The sequence below is a fragment of the Leucopleurus acutus genome (assembly GCF_964270905.1).
Source record: "Leucopleurus acutus genome assembly, chromosome: 9".
NCBI lineage: Eukaryota > Metazoa > Chordata > Mammalia > Artiodactyla > Delphinidae > Leucopleurus > Leucopleurus acutus.
This window is the reverse complement of record NC_139144.1, coordinates 76,682,327-76,702,302: the sequence shown is the minus strand read 5'-3', so window position 1 is coordinate 76,702,302 and position 19,976 is coordinate 76,682,327. Positions and strand designations below refer to the sequence as shown.

At 33.1% G+C, this 19,976-nt stretch overlaps 1 protein-coding gene across 2 annotated transcripts in view; it reads left to right on the top strand.

Annotated features, from left to right (window-relative positions):
• The window catches only part of ASZ1 (ankyrin repeat, SAM and basic leucine zipper domain containing 1), a gene marked incomplete at both ends in the record, with an annotated part of 80,218 nt that extends 64,689 nt beyond the window's left edge, over positions 1 to 15,529 (top strand). The window contains 6 exons of one of the 2 annotated variants that reach the window (XM_082846964.1): positions 1,291 to 1,366; positions 2,331 to 2,387; positions 4,529 to 4,638; positions 10,653 to 10,758; positions 11,614 to 11,700; positions 15,377 to 15,529. In XM_082846964.1, the coding sequence (XP_082703090.1) occupies positions 1,291 to 1,366; positions 2,331 to 2,387; positions 4,529 to 4,638; positions 10,653 to 10,758; positions 11,614 to 11,700; positions 15,377 to 15,529 (589 nt within the window). Of the gene's footprint in view, positions 1 to 1,290; positions 1,367 to 2,330; positions 2,388 to 4,528; positions 4,639 to 10,652; positions 10,759 to 11,586; positions 11,701 to 15,376 lie in introns of both variants that reach the window. The other variant, XM_082846963.1, reaches the window with a different exon arrangement.
• Between the last annotated feature and the right edge of the window lie 4,447 nt (positions 15,530 to 19,976).

The window sequence follows — 19,976 nt, the reverse complement described above, 5'->3', positions numbered from 1 at the left end:
CTTAGAAATGTCTGAATTTTAAGTGCTTTGTTCTCCAGAATTTTAGAAAAATTTGATACACATGTACTAACAGTAATGAGAATAATTTTTTACTTTAAATAAAATATCAACAATACAGTTTTTTTCTAAAAGGTTCTAAGATTATATTTTTGTTAGTGTTCAAACTAGATTGCATCTTGCTCTCTAATTCTTTATAGCAGATTTCTGATTTTATAAGCTAAAAATAAAAATACGTTTTTTCCCCTGAACACAGTTGTTCAGTACATGGCCACAGCATTATCCTCTACTTACCTACATTTAAAATAGTAAATTTTTACTTCCTACAATTAAAGAGATTTTCACGTACAGACCGCTCACAAGGAATACAGCTGACCCTTGAACAGTTCCGGGGGTTAGGGGCGCTGACCCTGCCCTTGGAAAATCTGTATCCAGGGTTCCTCCATCTCTGCAGTTCCACATCTGTGGATTCAACTAACCACGATTGTGTAGTACTATAGTATTTACTATTGAAAAAACTCCATGTGTAAGTGGGTCTGCACAGTTCAAACTGTGTTGTTCAGGGGTCAGTTGTATAAATATTGGCAAATATTTTCCTTCTTAGGAAAAATGAGCTTCATTTTACTATCACCATTTTCTCTGTTTACTTAAATCTTCACTCAGGAAACCTTTCTTATTCCTTTGTATAACATAGGTCTAGTGGGTAAATTTGCAAATATATGCATACCTCAGAGATATTGGGGTTCAGTTCCAGACCACCACAATAAAGCAAATATCACAATAAAGTGAGTTACGCAAATTTAAAAGTTATGTTTACACCATACTGTAGTCTATTAAGTGTGCGATAGCATTCTGTCTACAAAAACAATGTACATATATTAATTAAAAAATACTTTATTGCTAAAAAATGGTAACCATCACCTGAGCCTTCAGCAAGTTGTAATAGCAACATCAAGAATCACCATAACAAATATAATAATGAAAAAGTTTGAAATATTTCAAGAATTACCGAAGTGTGACACAGATACACAAAGTGAGCAGATACCGTTGGAGAAATGATACCAGTAGACTTAGTTGACATAGGGTTGTCACAAACCTTCAATTTGTAAAAAACAATGTCTGCAGATAAAGCAATAAAGCAAAGCACAGTAAAATGACATATGCCTGTATATTCTACATAGACTCATGCTTACTCATTCTTATTCTCATTCTCTCTCTGCATCATAAATATATATTTATTATTTGTGCACTGATAGTCTGTTCTGAAATTGACATTGCTATAAATATGTATAGTTCATATACAGCATTTGGAGATCTGGAAATATTTTTACATGGTCTTGGACTTGAACATATGACAGATTTACTGAAGGTAAGATTTTGTTTAAGCTATGGTGAGTTATGTATGCATGTTTATTTGTTGGTTAACATAACATTAAATATTAATTCATAAGCATGCTTATGAAGGGGTGACAGATGTACTTTTCTCCATAACTTGTAGTATTGATACATCCCATTTTAAAATTACAAGCATTGTGAAAATTTATTATTATAGAAATTTACATAAATTAGAATCTGGCTTTTACCCACTGCCCAAAGCATCACAGAACTCCTTGTACATCTAAGCCCTTAGTCTGTTTTTGCAGTTGCTGATCTTTGTGTATAGAGTATTAGAAGCATGATTTTAAACCAAACAAACCAGGTATCAGATTCTTGCTCTAATGATTATTAACTGAAATATGTTACTTAAATCTCCTTTTTTTTCATAAGGATGGTAATACCTAGTGTAGGATTGTCATAAATATTAAATTAGATCATATGTGAAGCACTGTTGTAGGTATTTTAGGCATGCATTATGGGATTTGAGCAGATGACAGTTATCAGCCATTTAGCTGATACTGCAGCAGTAAAGCACTATTTAAGACAGGCTCTCCTTAAGAATATGCACATTCATTTAGGCAGTTTAGAATTGGGTTTCATTGTACAATCGTGAAACTTCCTATTTGAGAAATATTCAGTAAAACCAAATTTTATTAATATTATACAATTATAAATTTTAAAAATTCATAAAACAATTTCTGTCAAATTTTATAGAGCTGTTTTCTTTTTATGTAAGCAAATATAAGTTGTAATACTTTCTTCTGAATCTGGGAAACTAGTTATGTTTATATTTTTTTTAGTAATTATACATATTATTATACTCATTACTATCTACCCAGTAGTTGAAAGTTTTTAGGCGGGTAGCATGTAACTGACTAACTTATATGTACAGTTGCCTACTTCCCCTTCTACTATTTCATTTATATAGAAAGGTGGCATTTTTTTCTTTTCTACAGGAAAGGGATATAACTTTAAGACATCTTTTGACCATGACGAAAGATGAGTTTACAAAGGTTAGTATCAATTTCAAAAACTCCAGACATTATCTTTCATATTTTTAATAGTTTGAATCCTTTTATTTTCTATTTAAAAAATCCTACAGCTATAGACTGTGAGTGATCTTTTGCTAGGTTCCTCATTAGATATGATTATGGATAACCATATCTAAAACCTTCCATTCCAATATTAAGTTGCCTTAGGAATATTTAAAGACTTACTTAAAAGCTTTTGCACAGCAAAGGAAACCGTAAACAAGATGAAAAGACAACCCTCAGAATGGGAGAAAATATTTGCAAATGAAGCAGCTGACCAAGGATTAATCTCCAAAATTTACAAGCAGCTCATGCAGCTCAATATGAAAAAAACAAACAAACCAATCCAAAAATGGGCAGAAGACCTAAATAGACATTTCTCCAAGGAAGATATACAGAGTGGCAACAAACACATGAAAGAATGCTCAGCATCACTAATCATTAGAGAAATGCAAATCAAAACTACAATGACATATCAGCTCACACCAGTCAGAGTGGCCATCATCAAAAAATCTATAAACAATAAATGCTGGGGAGGGTGTGGAGAAAAGGGAACCCTCTTGCACTGTTGGTGGGAATGTAAATTGATATAGCCACTATGGAGAACAGTATGGAGGTTCCTTAAAAAACTACAAATAGAACTACCATACGACCCAACAATCCCACTACTGGGCATATACCCTGAGAAAACCATAATTCAGAAAGAGTCATGTACCAAAATGTTCATTGCAGCTCTATCTACAATAGCCAGGAGATGGAAGCAACCTAAGTGTGCATCGACAGATGAATGGATAAAGAAGATGTGGCACATATATACAATGGAATATTACTCAGCCATAAAAAGAAATGAAATTGAGTTATTTGTGGTGAGGTGGATGGACCTAGAGTCTGTCATACAGAGTGAAGTAAGTCAGAAAGAGAAAAACAAATACCGTATGCTAACACATATATATGGAATCTAAAAAAAAAAATGGTTATGAAGAACCTAGGGGCAGGATGGGAATAAAGACACAGACCTACTAGAGAATGGACTTGAGGACATGGGGAGGGGGAAGGGTAAGCTGGGACAAAGTGAGAGAGTGGCATGGACATACATACACTACCAGATGTAAAATAGATAGCTAGTGGGAAGCAGCCACATAGCACAAGGAGATCAGCTCAGTGCTTTGTGACCACCTAGAGGGTTGGTATAGGGAGGGTGGGAGGGAGGGAGACCCAAGAGGGAAGAGATATGGGGACATATGTATATGTACAACTGATTCACTTTGTTATAAAGCAGAAACTAACACACCATTGTAAAGCAATTATACTCCAATAAAGATGTTAAAAAAAAAGAATAAAGACTTAGAGTTGTTTTTTTTCATTCAGATTAGTTATGACATCTCAACTAAAACTGGTGGTTTATTTCTAAACATGAAATAGATCTGTAAAACAGTATAAAACAGGTTACTTAGAAATAAGATGTGGTTTTTTGTACATGTGGGTATAAACGTGTTCTTCAAATACTGCCTTTTGCTAGGTTCTCAAACTGACCAAGACTTATTATTTTGCTAATGAGTAGTATTAACAATTTGAAAATAGCTGTGGGAAATATCAGAGATACTTTAATAAGTAGGATACATAAAAAGGAATGATCTTCCTGTATGAGCACATTGGAAACTTGAAATCTTTACCATCACTGAAAATCAAACCATACTACTACTTAGCTAAATCCAGGATAGAAAATTTAGTTAATTCTAAAGGTAGAACATAGAGAAAAAGAAGACTTAATTCTCACTTAATCAGTGATAACATTTTAAATAATATTTTGAAGGAAAAATTGTTTTACTCTGGTTTTCTGGAAACATTATATATTAAAATCTAGTAATTTGTTTTTAGAATCCATCACAGTTGTTATATAATGCAAAAAATTGACTATAGTCACTATATATCTAAATATTTTAGTGATGTAACCTAGTCAGTCCAGTTACAAGCAAACTTGTATATTTTTCAGTATGGTTTTATTCCAATATGTATCTATTTTTTTCAAGATGTTAATTAATCAAGTAGAAAACTTCTTCAGTAATTTTGTATATTGTTCAAGTATGACTACCTTATTGTACTTTAAAATCATTTCTACTTAGAATGGAATTACCAGTAGAGATCAGCAGAAAATTATGGCTGCTCTTAAAGAACTAGAGGTAGAAGAGATAAAATTTGGAGAATTACCTGAAGTGGCAAAGTTGGAAATCAGGTAAAATTAACCTACTGGTTTACATTAATACTGTTTAGAACCAACTTTCTTTTTTAATTGAATTTTGATAATGTCCAAGTTATTTTACTTAATACCATCATTTTGGCAGGGATATGGATAGTTCATTTTGCGATATATTGTGTTCTGAAGTAGAAATTACTTTATAAAGTCAGTTTTTACCAAGAAGCAAAACTAATGCATCTTCTTAACTTACAAGAAATATTTTTGTTGTATTTCTCCATTGCATTTTGTTAAATGAGTTAATTAAAAGATCCCATGCTTTTCATAGTGTAGCTCTTACTCTCTTTAAATCATATAAATGTCAGATTGAAGATTCAGAGGGTAATATTTTTGCTTAGGGCAATAAGAAAGCATTTCTCATATACTCAGCTCTATTTTCAGCCTTATTCTTTATGAAATTATGTTATCAATATATAAAGTTCATTTCAATATTATAAACTTGTCAAACACTGATTAGTAGCAATATTAGTAATCTAAAATTTATTTTGAAAATAATGGTATTTGATTTTTTAAACATATTGTGGAACAGTAAATGATTTTTTTAACTTTTTATTTGAAATAATTTTAGATTCACAAGAAATTGCAGAGACGTACAGAAAGGTTCTATGTACCCTTCACCCAGTGTCACCCAGCATACCCAGTTATCTTGCATAACTGTAGTACAATATCAAAACCAGAAACTGACATTTTTCTGGTTTGTATTTCATTAGTTATACACGTGCTCATTTGTGTGTGTGTGTGTGCGTGTCTGTATAGCTCTATGCAATTTTGTCATGTGTGTAGCTTCTCATAACCACTGCCACAATCAATATACTTAACATACCATCACCACAATGCTACCACATACTACCCCTTCATAGCTCCCACCACCCCTCCCCGTCCCTAAAACTAGCAATCGATAATTTGTTATCCATCTTTAAAATGATGTTATTTCATGAATGTTACATAAATGCAATCATACAGTATGTATCCATTTTTGATTGGCTTTATTCAGTCAGCCCAATTTCCTTGAAGTTCATCCAAGTCTATAAAATATAATACTTACAAGTGCAGTAGTATAGTGTAGCCTGCCTAACACTAACATTGCAACTATGAGAAACATTAATTAAACATAGGAATAATAAGTTTCCACACCATTTTAAAATTTAGATAAGTCTTCTAGGGGATAATTTAGATGATCCAGATTTCTTTAAAAATGTTATTGCAAAATTATTTCCCTTTCTCTAACTGTATCTCCTTTTAACAAGATGATCTATATTCAAAATAATGCCTCATCATTGTTTCAAAATAACATTGCATCTCTTAAATATTTAAGTACATTGTAAAGGATTTCAGTTGTGAGGACTTAAATCAGCAAACTTTGAATCTCTTTGTTCATTTTCTTTACTTTCTAATTTATTGCTTCTATGAAGGAATATTCTGAGTTCTACATGACTGAATTGCAAATTAAATTTTTTAATATAACTTATTTGTATGATGTCAGAGTTACCTCTATGAATTTTCATTGTTGAGATTTAATAGACTTAAAGAATGTACAGAATCCTGAATAGTTCACTTATTAAAACTGCTGAATTTTTTAAAAAATAAAACTGGCGGACATATATTTCAGGAATTTGACCTTGTTATTAAATCACAGACTTTGTTTACATGCTGTTATGGAAAAGGTTTTACTTCCCATTTGTTCAAAGTCATTCTTTAAGGAAGAAATTAGTCATTAAGTCATAAGAAAACTAACAGCAGGAAAAGTTGAACTGATTGATTATAATCTTCTGGTAATGTGACTTCAACAATTTAGCTACTGATTTATTTTAAGATACTTTTCTTCTATGTGTTCAGTTTTATAAAATAGTCTGTTACAGGAACACACATGCACAGTACATTTACTTTTTTCTACAGTTGGCCTTAGTATGTTTTCAGAATTAGAGAATGCAATCTAAAAATACTAATAACCATTTCATTACTACTTTGAGATATTTTGAACACAAATATTAAGTTTCACCCATGTCTTGACATTTTCAGCAGTTTCTGCCCAGACCTTTTTTCTGAGCCTTTTTGATACTTACTTAAATGTATCAAAAGCATCTCAAAATTATGTCTACTTAGGAAATGATTTCTCCTCCAAAAAAAATTTGTATAGATGCAAATTTTCACACAAAAAATACATTGTTCACATCTATTATAAATATTCATCTAATATAAACTTGGAAACTCTAAATATTTAAGGTGAATGGTTGGATTATATTACATCAGTATAATTATTTTATTCTGTTGTTTAAATTATTTTGAGATTTAATGTCATGGAAAAATACTCATAATAATGTAAAAGGCAATATAAAATGGAGTGTGAGGTATAATGCCAGTTGTATATATTCATATGAAAAATACTAGAAGAAAATGTGTACTATAAGAAAATATTCTATAAGAAAATATTACCAGTCATTATCTTTGGGTGATAAAAGTATTGGTAATTTTAGATTTTTCCAGATAGTCTACAGTGAGCACATAGTACTTCTGTTTGGAGTACCTTTATTTAAAGTATAAATTTTATCCTAATACTTAACTTCACATTTTTAAAATATGGCCTGTTGTTTCAGTCAACTTACACTTTGTTGTGCTGCAGTAACAAATAACTTCTGAATCTAAATAACTTACAGAAACAAAGTTTATTTCTTGATCGCCTATATCATGGATCAGCTGCAGTGAATCTCCTCCTCATTATTCTGAAAACAGTCTGGAGAAATAGCCCCACCTCGAACTGTTCAAAAGTTACATAGTCACTTCCAGTCATATTTTATTTGCCAAAGCAAGTCATATGGCCAAGCCTCTTGTAATCCTCTGGCAGAAAGAGGCCTGGTAGTATTTGGCTCAGTAGAAAAGACATGACAATTTGATCAAATAATATAGTCTACCATACGTATGCCATATCTGCTTATTTTGAAATCCTTAAATAAGTACAAAATTATCAGGGCTGCCATGTAAAGGTATGTAGGTTGTACAGCTGTGGGGTGGGGGCTGGGCAGCCAGTCACACAGTGTATGATGAAAGGCACATTTTTGAGTTGTGTTTTTTATAATTTGCCTATCCATATTCAGTGGCCCTGAAAATTATACATCACAAGAAAGGTATATATTTTCCTTTCATCCATTAAGATTATGTAATTTTGTTAATAATAGTATTTGCTTATTTGAACTGAGTTGTTAACTTAGTCTTCCTTGAGAATAAGAGCTTATAAGTTTATATTCCACATATATATGTGTGCTTTGACTATCTAGAATAATATACCTGCTATCATTTTGAATGACAGTTCTCAATGGATATTAATTTCCTTAAGAATCATTACATAAAAAATATATAGGGCATTAATGAATTACTTATTCAAGTACTTATTTTTTCATTGATAATAAAATTTGAGTAAAGAGCACTAAAATATAATTTTTTAAGTATACCTTATATAAACACTACATGGAAACAGAAAAATTAATACAAGTAATGACTGCTGTTGTTTCGACAGAAAAATATGTTCAAGTTCTGTTCTTTCTTGAGCAAAAAGCAGAAAGAAAATTAATAAAGAAGAATTATATTTATTTGGAAATGTTTTTATAAATACCACTTTTGCTAGATAGAACAAGAGCTTATCTAAATTTTTTTATTTCAATTTGCTTTTATAAAGCAGTCATCAGATACTTTTCATAGTTGGTGACTTGATTATATATATTATATTTGTAAAGTTTAAAGTCTTTATTTTGTATAAACTGTTTATTTTTCAATCTAATAACTAAGAAAAAAGATTTCTTTTAAATTAAAATACTATATAAAAGTCGTGTCTTAGAGAAAAGTTTGCTATTAAGTTTCATTAGAGGTTGTCCTTGCTTGCTTTTTATAACCTTTCCTCCTAGAAACAGCATGAAAGAAACTTTGTACAGTGTACAGTCAAAACTTCTACCTATAAGAATTTCATTTTGACTCAGAAGTAGCTTTTAGTCCCATTGTATTAGTTTTCGTGTGGATTTTTATTATAATAGATACTGCTAAATAACTCTCCAGAAAGGTCATCTCACAAATTTGTCAACTCTTGATACTAATGATCTACCTAATTTTTGTCATTCCACTAGAATATAACGTCTTATTTTAATCCCATGTTTATTATCCATTTAAAATTTTCTTTTTTCTTTTCCTCTGAGTTACCTATTCTTATCCTTGGTCCCCTTTTCTATTTGGCTGTGTTAGTTTCTTTGTAGCTTTCACAATAAATTGGCTTCTGTCTTTGAAACTAATCTAGTCATCAGTATCTCTTCATTGTCTGAATCATTGGACTAATCCTAATTATTTAACATGCTTGACTTTTTTCCTCCATCTTGAATCTATTCCCTTCAATACCTTTCATAACAGACCTTAACTCCTGATTTTCTTTTTCTCAGGCTACTTTTCCTTTGATAGCTTTTTTCTTCTACCCCTATCAACTCTCCCCTCTTCACAATATGTATCTTTTTTCTTTGTGGTCCTCTCCATGACCATTGTTTTGATTTCTACTGGTGACCAAAATTATAGACATTTCTGATACTTCTGTGGTTTGTGCCTATATTCATAATTGCAGGAAAGACTGAAATTCTGTTAGAGGTTAGTGAAAATAAACATGTAATTTTTCCCCATGTAAGTTCATCAACTCCCCGAATTCTGTGTAGCCTCAAGAGGCTGTGGACCCCAGGATAAGTACCTACAAGACTGACATTTCTACTTGCCACCTACATGTCTCATATCATTGCCATCATCATCATTATTAAGTTTGTTTAAATGCTATATATATACTAGACAGAATGCTAGGTGCTTTTCACATGTTATCTCCTTCAGTCCTCCTGACACTCCTTTTACCTCAGTTCTACAGATACGGAAATATTTGGCTGAAGATTAGGTTTGCCCAAGATCATAAAGCTGTGGAAGCTGAATTCAGACTCAGGTCTTCCTGACACTAGAGACTGTGTTCTTAATTATTATGCTATATTGCTTTCTCTTCACCCCACTTTTTCTCCACCACCCGCCCCCAAATTCACTTCCCTGCTTGGTAGTGCCATCTTCCACTGCAACCAAAGAACTTAGAATAACCCTAGACCTTCCCTTTTCTTTTACATGCAATCCATCACCAACTTCTTCAGTTTATTCTCCTAAACATTTCTTAAACTAGTCTCCTAATTATTCTATTTCCACTTTTTGTTTTCCTTTAATCCACACCACTCCCCAAATAAACTTTCTCGTACGAAATTCTGATTTTCTACTTTCCTGTTTAAAATTCTTTAGTAACTGTACATTATCCAAAAGATAATATTCCATTCCTTAGCATGTCACGAAAGTTCCTTAAACAAGTGATCCTGTACAGCCTCCTTTCTTACGACTTTCCCATAATTGTGCTTTAGTTATACCTTGGAGACCTACTACCCCTGTTCTTTAGCACCTGCTATTCTCTCCGTCCAGAATCTCTTTTCTTCCTTACCCACCTGACAAACTTATTTTTAAGCTCCAGACTCAGTTCAAGTATGAACTCTATGAAGCATAACTAAATCCCTATTCCCATTATACTAGATTCATTATGTCTGAGTTTTAGATGTCTCAACTATAAACTACTGTTAATAACATCTACCTTACAGGAGATGTTGGGAAGAATTTTAAAAATAATAAATGTAAAATAACTAGTGCAGTGCCTTCACATAATAGACATTCAAATATTGGCACTTTTATGTTCCTTCTTCATATGTCCCTGTGAATAACAATGTTATAATTTTATGTCTGCTTCTCATCCTGAACTTTGAGATCCTCAAGATTGGATGCTTGGTTTTCTTTGTATGCTCAAAGTCTGTTTCAGTTGCTAATACAAAGTAACTATTCTACAAATATTTTTTTAAAGAATCTAATAAATGTTATGACTAGACATTGAATAACTAGCCAAGTAAAATGGAGTAAATTGTTCATATTAGTGATTCCTTTTTATTTCCTCTCTTTAGTGGTGATGAGTTCCTCAACTTTCTTCTGAAATTAAACAAACAGTGTGGCCATTTAATAACAGCTGTACAGAACATTATTACTGAGTTGCCTGTAAATTCTCAGAAGGTATTCTACAAGTTATTAAATGAAGTAAAGTATGAATGCTGGAGAACATTCCAGATAAGTTAATGATAACTCAATAAACTGTAATGATCTGGTAAAACTGTGTCCTCTGTAAAATCACCTAAGATCTAAATAAGTCAATTTATTTAATATTACTTTTTTTATACTAATTAATTGAAAAACTTTGTGTTCTAGCCCTCAAGAAAAGGAAAATGAGTCAGACCAAAAGTTAAACAGATCTGTGTATTGAACTTACCATTTGTTCTTAAAGGGAATTTAATTGTTTAAAATATAAAGTGACAGGAGACCCAAGTGAAAGTTGAAACAAAACAGTGTGTTGAGTGTTATTAAAAACCATTTCAATATAAGGATTTTTTAATGAAGGAAATTTTAAATAGAGAAAGTGTAAGTGACCTGTAAAAGCCAACTTGTTTTGTAAAGTTTTTCATGTGATTTGGTTTTAGCTATTTGCATATAGTGAAAAATATTTAATGCACTTGTTTTCCTATGATTTTTATATAACACTAATATGGGAATCATGTCTTTCTTCAAACCTTCATGACTTTATTCACCATAAATATTTTTATTACTAATATTAGTCTCCATGGTGATATATATATATATTTAATAAATGCATTCAGGAAACTGATTTGACTATTTATATAAAAATACTGAGTTCTTTTGGTGTCAGGATTTATCCTGAATAAAAAAATGCTTTTCAGTTATGTAATTTAATTTAATATTTGATAATGTTGTATACTTTTTGTGGATATAAAGTTGTGAAAAGTTGCTTTCCATTCTTTAAAATGTAACTTTTGAAAATATTAACAGATAGTACTAGAATGGGCTTCTCCCCGGAATTTTACTTCAGTTTGTGAAGAACTGGTTAGTAATGTTGAAGACTTGAGTGAAGAGGTCTGCAAACTAAAAGACTTAATTCAGAAGGTATTTAAATATTTAAAATTAAAAAGGGGGAAGATTATTTACAGCATAATATGTTAGACAATGAAGCAGTTCTGACGAGCAACTTAAGCTTCCACTAGACAGGTGGAGAAAGGACAGTTTTCAAAGGAAGAAATATACATAGGAAACAAACTTTGTTGGTCATTAATGAAATGCATACTGAAAGAACAGTGATATATCATTTTCATCCTATAAATTAGCAGGGAATGTATTACCCTACACATTACTGGTTATAGTTCATCAAACATAGTATTTTCATGTGAGACTGATGTCTAAACCACTTTCAAAAACAGTTTGGCAAGATGTGGCAAGGACCATAAAAATATTTGTATCTTTAATAGTACTAGTTTAATGATTCCAAAATTATATGTACGTAAATGTCCTATACGAGAATGATTTAATAAATTTTGGTATAACCGTTTCTTATAATGATATGCAGCCAGTTGAAAAATATAATGAAAAGAATATATCAACTTGTTAAAGAAGTTCTATTTCTAATTTTTATTTACATATATAAATGTGAATATAAAAAAACTACCAAAGATGAAATGTTATTAGCTCTGTTAATGAGGTAGAGTTGTGGATAAAATATTCCTTCTATTTTCTAGACTTTTTTTTTGGCTGCATTGGGTCTTCGTTGGGGCACACAGGCTTTCTTTAGTTGCGACAAGCGGGGGCTCCTCTTCGTTCTGGTGCACGGGCGTCTCATTGTGGTGGCTTGTCTTGTTGCGGAGCACGGGCTCTAGGTGCGTGGGCTTCAATAGTTGTGGCACATGGATTTAGTTGCTCTGCGTCATGTGGGATCTTCCCCAGACCAGGGCTCGAACCTGTGTCCCCTGCATTGGCAGGTGGATTCTTAACCACTGCACCACCAGGGAAGCCCCTTCTAGACTTTTTATGGTATCTTTTATAATTTAACTTTTTAAAAGAGTATGGGTTTTTGGTTCTTGTTCCTATACTCATATAGAAGTATGTATTTTGGTTTAAGGACAGGTGATTTTTTCCCCCTTTAAGAAAACTGGCTATAACAAAACCTAAGCTGCTAAAATAGAGAACTGAAGGTAGATAATAAAGGGCAACACTTTCACTTGACTAAAGAACTCATTTCTGAGTCTCCACGTCTAATAAATATATTTGATATCGATAAAGTTTTTGTGAAATATCTGATGTGAACATTAGATTATGCGTTAGATTTTTATAGCATCAACCCATGTCATTTAATATTTTCATTAGTATTTTATCAAAAAAGTTATTTTCCTCAAAATAAACTTTATACATGTTCCAGGCAATTTGTCATTCTAGCTATTAACATGTTCAGTCAAAAGGAGTCTTTTTTAAAAATGAGCAGAAAATTGTGAAGCAAATTCTACAAAATTATAGGGGGATAAAGACATTTAAAATAGGGGAAATGAGCAATATATTTCACATTTTTTGTAGATGATAACTCCTTTCCAGAGAAAGGCATCTTAGAAGTTGTATTATCTCTGACATTTATTCATTCAACAAACCTAAGAGTGCCTCCTGTATGTCAGGCAGCTGTGCTACACATTAGTTTCCTAATTATTCTCTCTACTTCCACTTTGTGTTCCTTTAATACACAGCACTCCCCAAATGAACTTTCTCATGCAAAACTATGATTTTATACTTTCTGAACTTGCTGACAACACGAAAATTATAGCACCATTCATCTTCACTATATCTATCATCTAGAAGAATTGAAGGGAAATGGTATTGATTTTACTTATTAGCATGGTGTTTTTCATGGGGATGCAAGAGAAATTTGGAAGGATTTGTGTAAAGATACTTCCTGCAAAGCATCAACCTTTAATGTTTAGTGTAAGAAATTCCCTAAGACATCTTTGTCTCAGGATTGGTAATTATTTGTTTTCTCCAAGATGAACTAAAAACATCTGGGGAGGTGGGGTGGAGGATTAAGATGAAATTAGAGAGAGCACCCAGATTTTTCTTAAAGGGATGAAATTAAGAAACACTGCTTTCAGAGTGTAACTTTGACTTGAAAACATGAACAATTCAATCAGGTACCATAATATTTATTTTAATAAAGAGTACCTATAGAGAAAATTTTCAGCTTTCTTTAGCTAAATGGAAGGTTGTTTTTCTTTGGTCTTTTCTACCTTGAATCTATACATTTCTGTGTAAGGACTGGCCTTGAAAACATATTCATTGGTTCATAATAACAGCAGATATAGTTCTTTGGGCAGGAACGTCTTAATTTTGCAGCAAGCCTGTGCATTGGGTTTTCTTTGGATTAGGCTTAAACAAGTAATCACCAAGTAAGATTTTATTTAGAGAACTATGAGGCTTCCAGATTTGGGAGTATGCTATCATGCCTGTTAAGCTTATGATATTTTAGAGTTTACCAATAATAACAGAAGGGATTTTTTAAAAGAAACATATGAGCTATCATAGATAAGTATATGGAGGTAACAAAGAGAGAGGGTGGGAGAGGTCAAGGCCAGACTCTAACACCACATCATTCTCTTTCAAACCAACACACTGACAGGCTCCTGTCAGAAAGGGTCATTCTAAGTAATTGGTTAATAAAAGGAATGACTGTCTCAGGATCCAGTAAATGGAGCATCAGTGTCAAAAAGGAATCTGTTGCTGAATGAAGCCATTTGGAAGTTAGACCAAGAATACAGTATTAATGAGATTGGCATTGAAGTCCATCTTCTACTATAAATTTGAAATTAATTTTACAGGGTTTTTTAATTAAATATTTACACTGTAGATTTAAGAAGTAGTTATTTTTGCTAATGTTGAACGTATGTCACCACTCCAGCACAGGATGTTTCTAGTAAATATCACTCTGTAAATGTGCCTGATTCTTTTTATCTTTCAAGGATCTTTTGGTTTCTGCTCATTCTCCCTCTTCTGCCTCTCCCCAGCAACTATCTCCTCCCTCTCCCTCCCCCCTCCCCTCTCTCTCTCTCTCTCTCTCTCTCTCTCTCTCTCTCTCTCTCTCTCACACACACACACACACACACACACACACACACACACACACACACACACGAGTTGAGAGGCCTTCTTTAGCAAGAAAGTTCTATGTATAGGAATTTAGAAACTGACTGGGTCATGTACTTTCATTGTTGAGACGTGCAAAAAGAACCACTGAAATTTTTGTTAACATTTGTTCCTGCGAATATATTTAAATAAAGGATTATACTTCTAGTGTTAGCATCGAATCTTCTAGTTTCTGTTGAATTTCATGTACTGTAGGTATGCCATAACAATACCTTTTTTAATAAGGTTCACTTTTTTTGTAAGAAATCAGTTGATATTTAATACAAAGGGAAAAAAGACTGTCGTTCCTTATAGGTAGAAATAGAAACTTTAACATTAAACGAACTTTATCTCCTGACATAAAAACATGTTTTTAAAATGTAATAATCTATAGAAGCATTTATTTTTAATGTAAAACTAATAGTCTACTACAGTGGGATCCTGGTTGAAAGAAAGACTGTCTTTTAAGATTTTGAATCTTTACTTAAATCTTCCATGGGAATCTTGCATTTAGGCTACATCTAAATCAAGTAATTAACATGGATATTTTGATATTTTTTAAAATCAAAGATATTTTTATTTTCACTGTACTGCACATTAACTTTTTCATTTTTCCCATACTAAACATTAGTTGCAAAATGAACGAGAAGATGATCCAACTCGTATACCGTTAACAGAAGAAGTATCTACATGGAATAGTAGACTTTTGAAGAGGACGGCTATCACCGTATGCGGATTTGGGTTTCTTCTTTTCATTTGCAAGCTAACTTTTCAGAGAAAATAACCCTAATATTTGTTTTGAGTAATTATGTATATCTTATTCACATTACCTAAAAATGTTGCTTTTAACTGTTTGTGGCACAGTATTAACTACATTCTTAGCCAACACTCCATAGGAAAAATTATGATAGCTTACTGCAGAATGTTTTTCTTTAGAAAGTGGTTTGTCAGTTTGAGTTGACAATATAATTTGTTATATTTTTATGTTAACTTTGATCAAGCAGTAAATTATAAGTGATTCTTAAGTTTGATCCTATCCTATGACTCTAATAAATAACATTTAAAATAAATAAAAGTTTTATTTAATATTCTTTGACATTTATAAAAGTGTGTTCATTTGTCACAGTGAATCTTACACTATTTGTAAAGTGTTCATAAATTAGGAGCTTTCTTTTAGTTCTTATTTTTCCCTTCCATTATTATGTAATAAGGAATTTCTTATTTAGTTTTTTTAGTTATATATCATTATAAGGAAATTATTAACTTGAGAGTAGTTTAGAGAATGCAAAGTATAAAGATAAAATGTAAAATTTTTGAATTATGGATTAAAACCTAGGGAAAATATTTTAAATGTAAATTTTAAAAAGCAGAAAATTCAGAGAGTAGTGTGGAAAACCTAAAGCACATTAGAATTTTTTATGTAATGTACTTTTGGGAACATATGACATGTACTATGTGTAACATTCTTGAGGATGGTATGAAAGTGAATGGCATTTGGCGTATAATTTCTCATACCAATCTAAAGAAGTAATGCACGATTTCTTTGTGGGGCTTCTTTTTTCAAAATCAAAATAATAACATTCAGATTTTAAAAGTGAGGTTAATAAAAAGGCAGGCCTAATTTAGCAGGCAATATAGTAGTTAAATCTTGCTTGACTTAGTACTGTACTTAGAACAGATGCAGTTGATCTACAACTGGGATAACAGTGCTTTTAGCAGTGCTCTTTTTGACAGTCTCTTTCTAATCTCTCCAATAGGCTGTCTGCCTCATTTGGTATTATACCCAACCCTTAGGCTCCACTAATTACTGGTTGATTGCTCTACTGTTTTGACATGCCCTGGGGCATGAATTGCTCAGCAGTCTCACAGAATTAAATTTGGACAGGGGTAATTTTTGAGGCCAGCTTTTGAGGCTTATTCTGATCAGGGAAGGGTCCTTCTCAGCTGTCTCTTGCCCTGGTTCTCTCTGGTGAACTAGCTGGCCTAGTTCACCTTAGAGGAGCTGTTGTCTTCAGGAGTGCCCTTAGGCTTGATTTTCTCCACATTCTCTTTCAAATGAAGTCAGTTCCTTTGCGGAGAACTCTGAAACTCTCTTTCTTATGGACTGCTTCTCCCCCCTGGACAAAATCTCTGAGCCACTCCTCTGAGTGCTGGGTGGGGCAGTAGCCTCCGGTCTTCTGCGTTTGCTTCTTACAGTTCTGCCCTATAAGTGAGCTGGCGAAAGGCAGATCGCGGCCTTAGTGTTCTGGCCTGACATTCCTGGGGTAGAGTTCTCATCCTGTGAGGCTCGACGGAAGGAGAGAGCCCTCAACCTCTCAGCCACACTCATCAGAATTTAGCTGCTCAAGCTTGGAGTTGGAGGGCATTAGAAAAGCTGGAGGATTGCCCTTCAGATGAGATATGGTAACTCTTATTGGGGAGCTGAGGGGAGAGGGAGCCCCATCTTCTTGGCCACATCCACCCAGAGCTTTTGGAGCTTTTGCTAAACTGAAATGACTTGGGGTTGCCGGGAGGCAGGTGGTAAGGGAGAGATTGGATCAGTGGCTCAGTGTTCTGAGTTTTAGTAGGTTTTCTTGAATAAATGTTTTTTCATTTGTTCTGAGCCCTTAGGACTCTGCAAAGACTTTAAAGTGCCAATAAAAACGTTATACTGGACGTACGTGACACATTTGTTCGTTATTAGAGGAACTAATTCAAAACTATTTGAGCAACGTTCTATTATATTCCTCTACCTGTAAATTCAGATTATCTTATCAATATTCTAAACAAAATGAACAAATTTTTATGTTGCATAACAATCTTGGAGAGAGAGTAAATAAAATGACATTTTCAGAAGTGTCACCATCTCTGGACTTATCTCTGTAGTAGTATTCTGCAGTATACTCTGCAGTATTATTCACGTTTCTCTTCCCAACTGATCTTTCATAATTGTTTCCATGAATTTTCTTCCTTCCTGGAATCGTTCTAACACTTTAATCTGTATTTTCTTTCCTTTTGAAGTCCATGTCTGCTGTGACGTGCTCCCTCTTCCCTCTCAACCCCTAATCTTCACTTTTCTGTTGACAGATAAAGCAGAAGGTAGCCCAGGTTCCGAGCCCTGTCACATTATCTTGTACCTTGTCCGAGTCTTGGTTTCCTCATCTGTATAATAAATTCTAAAGACTAAATGAATCAGAACAATGCCTCCTTGTTAATAGGTCCAATTTGGAGTTCTGAAATTAGAACTAAATCTTAGGGGCTTTATGTAAGAGAATCAATGCTTCCTAGACAAAGTGAACCCCTCATAAGTGGTTTTGCTTTTTGAGCTCACATCCAGAGATCTGATATGAGAATTGATCTTAACATTTGGTTGTTGCCAATATTTTATAATATCTTGGGGAAAATTACTAGTAATTACATTTCAATTCATTAAATAATTACTGATTGCTTAGTATGTGTAAAACAATACACCCATACATTACATATTTTATATGAGATCAGAAAACCTAAATATGTTTGCTATTATTAAGAGAGACATTGAGGTTACTGTTGTTTTATGGATGTTTTACAAACCCACTTTGTAAAACTGTTTCATAGGAAAGGGTGTGGTTGAGCGTTTTGTTTTGTTTTGAATTTCCACAGTTGAGAATATGGTGTGATAGACTTATCTTTCCTTATGGGAGAAGGGCTCAACCTCAATCAATGCCTTCCTACAAAAAAACAGCTACAGAGGGAAAATCGGTGAAGTCCCAGCGTGTGAAATCTTTTAGGAGAGATTTAGACTAGATTTAAAGTAAGTTTCTATTCATTGTGGATTCAAGGTACATTAGTGCTAAACCAATTTTTGGAGTTGCATATGTACAATTTCCCCTGCCCTCAGTGTAAGGTATTAAAATAAGACACCTAGAATCTTCAGTAGTAATATTATTAACTATCCAGTTAGTGGTAATATAACAATTAACTGTAGTTAGTGGTAGAACTAAAATAGTGGCAATATTACATTAACTCTGTGGCGAATGAAAATTGGACTTAAAATGTAGAAACGAAAGATTAGAGTTATTACGCAAAGTTCTTCAGTTTCTAGATAAAATAGGAATAGCATCATAGAATGAAAGAAAAATTGTGGATTTTGTTTCCTGAAGTATATGCTGTTATGTGGCTCCCAGATCTCCCTTTAGGAGTAAAGAACTTATTCCCACAGCTGCTGGGAATGTAGCTAGCAGAAAGCCCTCTTCAGGAGTTTTCTCTGCTAAAGAAAGATGTATTCCCAAAAGTATGTCCTACTCCCAGGAATGACTAATCAACATAGGGGTTTAAAGGCCCCAATTTCAAAGGCCCTCATCCCAAACCAAGATAACTCTGAAGGACCGTCCCCCTTTCAGAGCTCCCGGTGAGGCTGGCCAAGGCTTTCATTAAGAGTGTATCACAGCCCATCTTCTCCCTTTGTCCAGTGCTGCTGCTTTCCCTTCCCTTGCACAGGTGTTGCTCTCCAGAGCCCTTCCTCATGAATGTCGTGTATGCTAATCTTCACCTCAGCATTCACTTTCCAGGGAACCCAATTTTGTCACTGACCAGCAGAGCCTTGCATAAGTCATGAAATATATGATCATTATTAATAATTATCTTCTCCAGAACTTAAGTTTCCTAATCTGAAAAATAAAGATCATCCTGAACTAGGGTTGTTGTTGGAGTGTTAAATGGAGTAACATACAAGTGGTTGTAGAGTTTTATAACTAAGGCAGACTTGTGGCCAAACAGACATGAGTTCCAGTTTCAGCTCTGCCTCTTACTAGCCATGCAACTTTTAGAACACTACCAAAGGTCTCCAAGTCTCTGGCTATAACATGCATGTAACAGTAATAATCAGACTAAAAATACTGCATTAATTCAGCATTTATTCTCATCTATAACAAGAATAACAGTAATAATCAGACTTAAAATCATTGCTTTAATTTGGCATTTACTGTGCCAGTCATTCAGCTAATTTTTAAAAACCTATATTTTAATAAATATATTTAATTAAACCTATAAGGTTGTTGTAAAGATTAAGTGAACTGAGGCAATATAGAGTTTTCTCCAATGTGTGCGTTTATAGCATACATTAATAAACGGTAGCCAGTATAATTTCTACTGTTATAATTGATCATAAAGCATTTATTACACCGACTTGTACCAAAAATCAGATTTTTATAATTGCCAGGACCATATTTTTGTTCGAGAGAAATATTTTCTATCATTTAGTGACATAGAAT